This window comes from Argentina silus (genome assembly GCF_951799395.1).
Source record: "Argentina silus genome assembly, chromosome: 5".
In the NCBI taxonomy this organism is placed as follows: domain Eukaryota; kingdom Metazoa; phylum Chordata; class Actinopteri; order Argentiniformes; family Argentinidae; genus Argentina; species Argentina silus.
Genome location: NC_139659.1, coordinates 3,728,025 through 3,740,246, shown reverse-complemented (window position 1 = coordinate 3,740,246; position 12,222 = coordinate 3,728,025). Strand labels below are relative to the sequence as shown.

The window sequence follows — 12,222 nt, the reverse complement described above, 5'->3', positions numbered from 1 at the left end:
ACGCGCGTCAATCTCGGAGGAAAAGCTTCAGATTTAGACACTTCCAAAGATTAATGGAGCGCATTTTCTCATTTCTCATTGCAGACACTTGGTTGGAACTCAGCGAAGAACGACAGTAAAGAAAAATCACACCACCCAGTCGAAAATCAGTGGACGCTTATTCCTACAGTGGTGACAGTGGAGTTCAGTGGAGACAGAGTTCTTCAACTTGCGACAGATTTTTGCTCGTCAAGTATATACAGGCAAACTACATACAATTCATAAATAAATAAATCTATTTGGTACCGGGACTTGGATGAGCTTCCTGATGAGAGATCCAGTCCTACAAGGAACGAGTATGGCATACCATCCGTTTTTACCTCACCGGGGTCCGGAATTTGCCATGAGTGCAATGTTGGGTCATCAGCCTCCCTTCTTCCCGGCCCTGGCGCTACCTCACAACGGCTCCCTCTCTCTCCCGGGCACCCTGGGGAAGCCTATTATGGATCAGCTAATGGGCGCCACCGAGGCCGGCCTCCACTTCTCCTCGATGGGGCACCAGGCAGCCGCAGCGCATATGAGGCCTATGAAGACTCTGGAGCCCGAAGAGGAGGTGGAAGACGACCCGAAAGTTCACCTGGAGGCGAAGGAACTTTGGGATCTCTTCCACAAGCGAGGCACTGAAATGGTTATCACGAAATCTGGAAGGTAAGCTAAACTTTTCATGTATTCGAAAATGGCATCTTTCTGGGGCTCGAAATCAGTATCAATCTGCAATGATGAGTATTATGGAGATCATTGTGATCACCAATACGGCGACATTCCTCTCGATACAATTGATTTATTGATGTGTGCTCGGAATAAGACCCCCGCTAATCGTGGCCAACATTTTGATGTCAAACCTCGGCTATTTTTATTGTCTCATGTCTAGATATGAAAGTTAGTCAGCTGAACCTAACTAAGCCTGGTCAAACTCTGTCCTATCGACATAATCGTTATATGGCCACATTGCATGCTAATGTAATCTGCTACACGAGATCAAATAAAAACCCAACCCCACCTAACTATAAAATATACAACACGTACGAGTTGTAACATTTTATCTTGAACATTTTCTGACACATTTGGTGATAATGAAAACATTGAACTGTGAATTGTCTGAAGAAATTTGTGGATGTAAATGTGTCACATAAATTCATATGGGCCTACTACAAAACAATTTAAACATGTTTATGAGAATGAAACATATTATTAACAAATAATCACTAATATTATTAACATAACAAATGAATAGTTACGCAAACACAGTTACACAATGAATGCTGCACATTTTTGCGCTTCGGGATTATTTTTGTCAGGGATTTGTAACTATCTTAACCACTTTTCCCATACACGTATAGGACTATGTTTACCAAGAATATGTATCTGTATTTGCATTAAATAGCTGGCATGGTATCGCCTATATTAAGTCCTACAGCTCTGAAAAAAGTTACATTTATTTTGAGTAGTGTCAACTATGTAGAATTATCATTCTCGTCATCAGTAGGTTGCAATAGTCATGCAAAGATGGCTGCTTCGTACGTGTGTATGTACTGCATGTGTATCAAAATCAAATCATGGTGTATCAAAGGCAGTCGATAGTGTTTCTAATTGCCTTTCTTGCTCCATTTCACAGGCGAATGTTCCCTCCGTTCAAAGTGAGATGCACAGGCTTGGACAAGAAAGCGAAATACATTCTGTTGATGGATATTGTTGCAGCCGATGACTGCAGGTATAAATTTCACAACTCGCGTTGGATGGTGGCGGGCAAGGCCGACCCTGAAATGCCAAAGAGGATGTACATTCACCCGGACAGTCCGGCTACTGGGGAGCAGTGGATGTCAAAAGTCGTTAATTTTCACAAACTCAAGCTGACCAACAACATCTCCGACAAGCATGGATTTGTAAGTTCATCTAATGTATGTTTTTTTCCTTTATTCGCATGCCTACCATCATCATTTGCATGACATTGTTATAATTATCAGTAGTAGTAATAGTATTAATCGTATTTTAATATTGATAAGCTTTGTATTATTATGCTATTGTTGCTATTGTCTATGTGGCCATTAGGGCAAAAGGCTGAAAAAGGTTCCACAATAAAGGCCTCATTTCAAACGTGACATTGGCTACATGGGTATCAAATTAACTGCTATGATATTTCCCTCAATTTATGACTTAATGCAATGTGATATGTTCCTGTGTAACCATGAATTATTACATGACGAGTACATTTTGACAAATGTGTTTTTGTGTCAAAGTTAGGACAATATACTCTAACAGGCGTATTTGTGTTGCAGCCGGACTACAAGAAGCAAATCAATTCATCAAATAATGTAAGAAATCAGTGTGTGCTTGTCTTTTTTAAATCTAGAATTGTTTCCCGTTGCAGACCATCCTGAACTCCATGCACAAATATCAGCCCAGGTTTCACATCGTAAGAGCCAACGACATCCTCAAACTGCCCTATAGCACCTTTAGGACCTACGTTTTCCCCGAAACGGATTTCATTGCCGTGACTGCATATCAAAATGACAAGGTGAGAATAAAAGAAAGTTCGTTCGTTTACACGAGACTTCTGTGAAATGCAATAGTGGTTTATTGATTTTGCATGAAGCGTACATGATGTCATAGCAAATTAAACTTTACGCCTTTCCACAACCTGTTAAAGCAGCAGTGCACTACTTGTTATCATAAAATATGAAACATTTCATGTTTGTTTAATTCTGTCTGAGTTGCCATACTGGGCCTGCAATCTCAATCTACCGTGTTGGATACATGTAATAGTCAGGTTCTTGTCGTGTTTCCTACACTAAGCAACTTCGATAAGAATAGGTCAGAATTCTCAGGAATGTTGCCTATGTAATACAGGTTATCTTAATTATATTTAATCACATGGAAAGGATTTGGCAACAACCCAGACTGTGTGTGTGTGTATGTGTGTGTGTGTGTGTGTGTGTGTGTGTGTGTGTGTGTGTGTGTGTGTGTGTGTGTGTGTGTGTGTGTGTGCGTGTGCGTGTGCGCGTGCCTAAGAGAGAGAGAGGGGTGGAGTGGGAAAGGGGGAGTGAGAGAGAGTAAAAAGGGGAGGTAGTGTGAGAAAGAGAGAGAGTGGGAAGAACAAAATGTGCAGTTAGTCAGAGAAAAGGAGCATTTTGTTTATATCATACCGGGCTGGTGGTAACATTTAATTCCACATGTGACATACTGTTAATCAAAATCATCTCTGTTGCTGGCTCTTTGATACAAGGGAGAAATGTTAGTTAAGTGTTACCTCTGGCCACTTGGGTCAAGCAAAAAATGCAGTAAACGTTTGGCAGACACAAATGCTGAGAAACACTGTCAATCCTGCCAAAATGTGCACAGGGGAAGAAGGGTGGACGCGTGAGAGAGAGAGAGAGAGAGAGAGAGAGAGAGAGAGAGAGAGAGAGAGAGAGAGAGAGAGAATGGTTTGATAGTTCTGCGAGAGCTGACATACTATGCCTTGCACATTGATGCAAAATCTCGGCTGTGTGTGTGTGTGTGTGTGTGTGTGTGTGTGTGTGTGTGTGTGTGTGTGTGTGTGTGTGTGTGTGTGTGTGTGTGGAAAAATTATTATTAGTGTTTTTTTTTGGGGGGGGGTTACATTTTTTATTACGTTTTCATAATTCATTATCAAAATCTATTAGGCTGTCAATAAAATCGCCTCCAATTCCCCATTTTAAAGGATGCTTCCATTGGCTTACACCTGAATGAAATACACTGTGTGATAAGGACGGAAACGTTGCATTTATAATGAAAGACATTAGAGAGAAATGTCGGTACATTTTATTCCACGAAAACCTCCTCACATCCACGAATTTACAACTTTGATTTGAATGATTTATTTCAGATCACACAACTGAAAATCGACCATAATCCTTTCGCAAAGGGATTCCGTGACACTGGTAATGGGAGACGAGAAAAGAGGTAAGAACGAGACTAAAGTAAACTATTCCTAAAGCAACAAACATTTTACGACTCCTGTAGTCGGATTTTATAGACATGAAGGCTGACAGCGATCTTAGCGAATTCCAAAAAGCGCTACGACTGTCATGGCCATTAATCAAGGGAATCTTTTATGACAACCCCATCATCCTAAAAGCATATTCTGTAGCCTCACCTTTTCTTTTAGCAGAGATGATAGCTCACTATGTTGTCCTTACATTGCCACGATTCACAGAGTTTAACAATTCAAAGAGAAGGTGAATTTTCATATTTTTTTCACACAAAAGACAGTAATAAGCATGTAGAGTTCTTCATGATAACAAGTTCAAAAACATGTGGGCTAATGTTACCTGTGTAGTTACTACTGGAAGACACAGAGGGTTATGCCTTCTCTGGTTTGAATTGATACGATTTCTTCATACACGCCTTGATTGATCAAATGCAACTTGAAAACCTGTGTCGATAAGGCCTAGACTACATTTACGCGCAGGCTGTATGAGAGAAAACCCACCTCTTCAGATTTGAATGAATTGTGAACCGTTGTTTTAATATATAGTTTTTGACACAAAAATAGCAGCAAAGACCAATAACTTGTGTGTCTAACGTAGGAAACAGCTGGCGCTGCAGTCAATTCGCTCCTACGAGGAGCAGCAGAAGAAAGAGAACGGAACTTCTGACGACTCCTCCGGCGAGCAGGCTTCACTCAAGTGTGTTGGCCAGGCCTCGTCTCCCGCCGTGTCTACCGTGGGGCCTCCGAACCTGAAAGGTAATCTAGTCCGCAGGCTCCGATTGGATGGAGATTTAGAGCAAATGTAGTCTGCAGTGTAGAACTCCAAATGGGGATACAATAGGCTGAACCAGTGGGTTTGTGGCTATTTCGCAATGCGTAAAATTAGGATTTAACGCCATTTGAACAGCACTATTGATGCCATGCGTGATAAATATATATACATATATGTCCATGCCTATGTCATTCACTTTCACTCATGCTTCTTGTCATTCATGCACATCCTCGTGCTTAGCCTAGTCCTAATCCAGTTCATTCTCTCATTGCCTGCACTAGACTGGACATATAATTAATAATTAAAACTGCACGAAATCCAGTCAATAAATGAATGTGTCAGTCGTGGGTGAGAAAGTCACCAACTGTAAAATAGGCTCCACCGTCGCGATGAAAATGATAGGCTGGCCCATAATAGTCAGATTCATAATACTGAGTAGCAGAATTAATTTCAGTGGAGTAAATGAAAGTGGTATTAGGCTGCCTTGCACCACATACTCACTAGTTGGACGCAGAACAGCTAATTCTAAGGTCGAATCTGCTATGGAGGCCTTTGCGCACTGAGCGCGAATGAATGCCCCCCAAAAGCGCATGGCACAACACGGATTAAAACAGTTCGTTGATAAGAGTAAATTATTTATACTGTAAATTAACATGTCCACACCTTAGACCATCCAAACTCACGAAATATTAAATTACTGTCATTTAGCCTGTTTTATCCTAGCCCTCTGCATGACAGACCAGAGGGAAATCTTCAAAGGATAATGTTCATGACTCAATGAATGCAATCCTCATGACTTTTCATTAACTTTTGACTCATTCTTGATAGATTTCTGCGAGAGCGATGAAGACAGCGACGATGAGAGCAAAGATGGCAACCTAAAGGATGGGCCGGACTCCAGTAAGATATCGACCACCACAGAGGACGGGAAGGATCACGAGGCGAGCCCCAGGAAGGGCCATCAGTTCGGGGGCAGTGATTCTACTGGCCGAGCCCGGGACGGCGCCACGAGGACTGAGAAAAGCCTAGCAGACTCGCGACAGAGCCCTATCACCGTCATCTCCAGCACCACCCGGTCCGGGGAAGACCTCAAGAGTCCGAACCGGGACCAGCCCAAAGCGGACGACTGCAGGTCTATGACCAAGGACAGCTACCTGCCTTTGACTGTTCAAACCGACAGCACCGCACACTTAAGCCAGAGTCACATGCATAATTTTGGATTTCCACCGGGTCTGGCAGGACAGCAGTTTTTCAATCACTTGGGGGGCGCGCATCCCTTTCTCTTGCACCCCAGTCAGTTTAACATGGGAGGCGCGTTCTCGAACATGGCCGCGGGCATGGGCCCCTTACTGGCAGCCGTGTCCTCCGGCGGGGTTAGCACCATGGACACGGCCAGCATGGCGTCACCCTCGCAAGGCCTGACGGGAGCGCATGGGCTGCCTTTTCATCTGCAGCAACATGTCTTGGCGTCACAGGTAAAACCTGTTTTATTACTACCAACAGTATAGTAATGCCTGCCTTTAACACAGTACGCGTGTGTTGGAGAGCTGTTTCTTTTGACTAATATACTGGACTATGTATATGTCAGCCTGTGTGTTCTCGTCGCCATCAGTGTATGTGTAAATGTCAACATGTTGTAGGGAAGGAATAGTATTATATATCGGTATAGTATTCATCGTTTTTTTCGAACGGCACCATATAGTAGACAATGTTATGTTTCTTAATCAACTATTGTTGTTTCATAGCGACTTATTTTCTTTGGCCTTTAGGCCATCTTATTAGTATTATTTTTAGCAATTATTTAGGCATGCAGCGTTGCGTTGACTGAAGCCTAGAGACCACCTAAGCGTTGCAGCAATAGTGTTAGGCCATGGTGTTGATGTGAGCTCATTAATTAAGTCTGTGTTTCAGAGGGAAAATGGCGAATGTTTAAAATGCTTCACTGCTTCAGGGAGGGAAAACAACTCATTTTAAATACATACAGATTTGCGCTTTCCATCTACTTTCAAAACACATGTGTTTAAAGCAATGGCTCTTTCTAAATTGCTATTTTCTGAGGTTAACGAGAAGCATCATATAAGAAGAATTTTAATTTGCATTAACAATTCATGAACTATTTGCAAAGCAATATAAAACCGGATATCACATGGCGGTGGGTCCAAAGGCGTGCAACAGTAAAACATCTGAATGTTTGGTCGACTATATTATTGGAAAGTTTACGTTTAAATAGATTAAATAGACTGTGCATAAACGTATGGAGGCGTAATTTTAGCCTAATGTTGTGTGTGCTATATTTTCAGTAAATGTAGCCTCTTGGTAATCGGCTTACACTACCCAACGTGCTTAGCTGCATTAAACTATTACGCACGGCCGTAAAATAGCATAATTATGTGAATAGCTTTATGTGGAAAGTGAAAGTATATTCCTCCCCAGTTGCCATCATTTAGGCTCGATGAATAACGCTTCCATAGTCGCTCACGTGTCCAGATTAATTATGCTCACTCGTTCGCAACATGACCTCAATTCTAAACACACAGAGGCAGGGGTCAAATACACGGTGACATTTCGGTGGTATTTTCCCTGTACTTACTAGGTTGTTATGGAGTGTGTGAGAGTGTCTGTGAATTGTGAAATTGACATATTATCTATAGTTATATCCATATCTTATTCTCATCTCCCACTCTCTCTCTCTCTGCAGGGCCTTGCCATGTCCCCATTCGGGAGCCTGTTCCCTTATCCCTACACGTACATGGCAGCAGCCGCGGCTGCCTCCTCCGCTGCCTCCGTTCACCGCCACCCGTTCCTGAACGCGGTGCGTCCTCGCCTCAGGTACAGCCCCTACTCCATCCCTATGAGCGTGCCGGACAGCACTCTTCTCACCACCGCCATCCCCTCCATGGCGAGCGGCGTCGCGGATCTGAAGGGCGACGGCATGGCCACCAGCCCTGTGTCGGCCACTCTGGACTCCACCTCGGAGGTCACCAGCCGATCGTCCGGCTCTATGTCTATGTCCCCAAAAACTTGCTCTGAGAAAGATTCCACTAACGAGTTGCAGAGCATTCAGCGCTTGGTCAGCGGACTTGATTCAAAACAGGACAGGCCACGAAGCGTGTCCCCGTAGATTCAAAATGTGTTTTGCTGTTGTTGTTGTTGTTGTTGGTATTGTTGTTGTTGTTGTGATGATGATAATGATGATCATGAGGACGATGAGGATGAGTACGACGACACCCTTCTAGCGAATGCGGGTTTAGAAAACGGACCTATTTGAACAGTTTAGATTTTGAAATGCACTTTGGTTAAATACACATCTGATATGTATATTTCTCTTTTGTTAAATTAAAAACAACACTTTTGAATTTTTTTCCTGTTATTTGAATACCATAGAAGTATTGAAACTGAGAGGTTGGCATGGGGACGAGACTCACAGATCTATGATAAGTTGCTGCTGTGTCCATATCTATAAGTTTGTTATATGTCGAGTTGCTGAGGTAACGACATTTGTTTGATTTAATATGCACTCTGAATTGGTTATAATTATTTTTAATTCACTTCCCTTTATCGTATAAAGACTGCTGTGTTTTGATGTATTAATTGCATAACTATTTGAAACCTATCATTATGATCAGGGGGTAGGTGACACTCACTCTGCATGCCCTACAAAAAGCTACATGTCTCTTTTACGACTGTCAGTTTGTTGTTACGGTTTACTTTACGATCAAATTCAAAGACTAATGAGGATATACGTTTGAAAAATGTTTAAGGCTGAAAACAATCTGAAAAAAGACCTATTTTACTTACCTCCCTTTTTCGCTAAGGATTCAATTAATTGGTCTCCGGTTATTGGTTTTAGAACGAATTTTTCTATATATCAATTGATCAATCTCGGATGATGAGAATCCATATGTTGGCACTTGTTCTGAAGCCAGAACATACAACTAACAGAAGAAGGTGAGCCTATAAGCTCCTGTGCGAGTGATGGAGACTGTCCTAAAATCGCATGCCGAATCCATCATAAGTATTCAATGGGCAAAGGGAATCGGAAATAAAAATTGAAAAAGGTAATATTGATTATAAATGTAAATAGTGATATATAAAAATATTTATGTAATTATTTCATATTGATATTGCGTGTACATACAACGGAGTAGTTTGTTTTTAGGGATCTGTCCTTAATTTATTGTCAATATACCTGTGTAAAGATAGTTTGTGGGCTATTATCCTTTGTTTTGCCATCTGCATTTTATATCCCCCTGAATATGGATTTACCTGTACCCCCAGATTTACCTGTACCCCCAAATATCCACAGAACTAGTTATTTTAGCGGACACACTCACCATTTACCTGTGCCATTGTACCTTTACCTGTTGTCTGTCTGTCTGTGAAGTGCTACTGTTCCGACGAATGAAAAGCGACAGCACACTGCACCAATGGCTTGAAAAATGATGATGAATAATTTTCTTTAAGAAGAAAAAAAAAAACTTTCGTCTTTGTGTGTCAAAAAAGGACGAATTTTCTGTTTGAAAATACATTTTGCAGCCTGATAGTAAAAGTGCCGCATCTTATCGAAATATGAAGGTTTCTTTTGTGTTTCTAAAGTTGTCATTGGGTTATGTTGTATTCGATTTTTGTCTAGTTTACAACATCAACAAATGTGTTCTTGAAAGTTTCAATAAAATATTGAAATGCAGTCTCCACACGTTTCTGTTTGTCAGTTACTTTAGCGTCGACGTGGTGAGATAATGGGCCGAGCCTAATAATGACCCTATAGCCTAAGATTCAGTATAATTACAAAGTAGTGTTGCGATTGCTACAACCAAATATGTGTTGATGTAGGGTTCTATCAAGCACTCTGACATAGGCCTACATAGCACAGTGTTTCTCCCCTTCCACACTTGGTCCACTTAAGTCTGCGGAGATAGAGGGACTCAGAGTGTAGGTTAGGCTACGTTCAAAGAGTGGAGAAATCCTATTAAGATAACCCCAGCGAAGGCTGAAGGATCCGCTCAGCTCCAGATATCATACCTGGAATTCCTTCCTGGACACTAGACAACTCCTCGTGCGCGTTGTTTTATGGACCTGCTGAGTAGCCTACTGACTGATTGTTTATTTCGGCCAAAGTGAACCCCAAAGAATGTAAAATAACTTGATTGCCCTCTCCATTGCGCCTAGAGTCATGAGTTTATCAACATCATATCTTTATTTGTATATTGTATGGTTAATGTGTAACCACCGTGGCGCTAGGGCATAGGAGTAAACACGACGGAAAGTATCTCAATTGCTCTGTCTATTGCTCACCTGGCGCCTTCGATATCTTGCTCGGCTTTATTGCTCGGAAGGCGGCGGTGCGTCTGCAATAACGATGAACTGGATTCTCACGTATACACTATTATATAGCCGACACCAGGCATACCGCCCCCAAGTGGGCAGTATACCAACTGCAGGACTACCTCATGACAAAGCATGGGGCAATATACTTTGAACGGTGTGGAGTTTGACGTGATATAAACCTGAAGTATGGTGAGGATTTCCTGCAAAAAATATTCTATTGTAAATGTGTTGTTGATCCAACAGTGACAGGCATATGCGAGTATAGAATAGCCACATTCCTTCGCCAACTGAGAGTTATAGCCTGTATTGGTCTCTAAATGTGTTGCTGGCTGGAAAAAGAGGATATGCGCTTTACCAAGACAAATATAACACGCTACAACATAAAAAAAATGAACATATGAATCGAATTAGGCTATTCTGTTCCGTTTATAGCACTGAACATATGAGAGTCATTCAACATGGATAGGCTACTCTTTGCTTTTTTTTTTAACGTTTGGACGGAGAAAATGACCGGGGAGACTGAGTGCGTTATTTCGACCTTTTTACACACAACTTAAGTTGTGTGTGTGTGTGTGTGTGTGTGTGTGTGTGTGTGTGTGTGTGTGTGTGTGTGTGTGTGTGTGTGTGTGTGTGTGTGTGTGTATTGAAATCAGTGTGAGATTTTGTATTTAGGAACTAGGATAAGCTACATAACGAAGTCGACTCAAGTCATGAAATGGGTGAGCTATTTCACCATTAGAACATTTATAAGTGTTAGGGTTAGGGTTAGGGTTAGGGTTTCATTACCCAACGAGAGACAACAGGACTATCCACTCCGCACTTAAACACACACACACACACACACACACACACACACACACACACACACACACACACACACACACACACACACACACACCACTATACATAGAGAGTGTATAATGAACATTAAAACTGAAACATTGTGTGCCAAACACCTATTCATATGTATCCACTTCACTGTATTTATTCAAGGCAATTGTCTTGAGATATCACTTTTCAATTATCTGCGAATTGGGGTCAAAGACCTGGGGATAGTATCAGTTCACTATCTCTATTTCCATTTAATACCATCAAATCTCGATTACTCATGCACCTGCCTGCACGGGCGCAGCTCCCTCGTGTCCTAGATGACACCATTTGTAGCTCAGCGGCGCCAGCGAGCGCACTTTGCTCCAATACACACCTGTGTCTGAGCTCAGCGTTTTACACGCGGAGCTGGTTGCTCTCACATATGCGTGTTTAGGTTATTTAGATAAAGGCTAGATATAATATATTGTGGGGGTGCGGTAAACAATGAGACAAGGAGGCGAAGGCAAGTCGAGTCTGTTTACTCTTATATATATATATGGAAAATCGGTATATAATGGCGCGTCCTCATTTCACTTAGGGTTTAGAATCCTGTCCTATCCTAGAAGAATGTGTAGCCTACAACATAATTGAGTGTCTCACTATTTATCATTTGAATGTGGTGGCATTATAAAGGATGAAGGCCCGTTGGTTCTGGTGAGCTACCATAAGGCCCACTGTCATACACCGGTTTGACTACTGGCTTGAGAGAACTCCTTTTAGCCTCAGTGCGAGAAAAGTCAGACTAAAATTAATGTCACGGTGCTATAGCGCCACCTATTGCCTGTGCAAAATAAACTATGATACGTGTATGATTCACTAGTCGAGTTATGTGGATGAATGGAGAATTTCTTTACTTAAAAAGGAACAATTACTCCCAAAATCCAAAGAAACATATGTTAATTGCGGTTCAAACAGTCACATTATCAACTAAACATGCATTACTGTATGTCACATAGGCCTATAATGCGCAGATGACTGTTGTGGTTGCAGCGTGTATTTTCATGACAGAATCACACACGTTTAGCATGGTGTCTGGCGCCCTCTTCAGGCTGGAGTGAGAACTCGCATCAAAACTCGGAGTGCTCCACAGGGTGGCTTTGAGCACCTATACCTCAGAGGAGGCTGGTGGAGGTAGAAATGGGAGGAATGATACCATTCGTCATTACCTCCACCAGCCTCCCCAGCTATACTTATACAAATGTGTGTGTGTGTGTGTGTGTGTGTGTGTGTGTGTGTGTGTGTGTGTGTGTGTGTGTGTGTGTGT

At 42.0% G+C, this 12,222-nt stretch overlaps 1 protein-coding gene across 1 annotated transcript; it reads left to right on the top strand.

Annotated features, from left to right (window-relative positions):
• Positions 1 to 295: 295 nt before the first annotated feature.
• On the top strand, positions 296 to 8,011 carry tbx3a (T-box transcription factor 3a; the record flags this gene model as incomplete). Its single annotated transcript, XM_083669580.1, has 7 exons — positions 296 to 687; positions 1,655 to 1,922; positions 2,408 to 2,554; positions 3,884 to 3,960; positions 4,587 to 4,744; positions 5,589 to 6,235; positions 7,459 to 8,011. 7 exons carry the CDS (start codon positions 296 to 298, stop codon positions 7,879 to 7,881), a joined length of 2,112 nt encoding a protein of 703 aa, XP_083525706.1. The 3' UTR covers positions 7,882 to 8,011.
• Between the last annotated feature and the right edge of the window lie 4,211 nt (positions 8,012 to 12,222).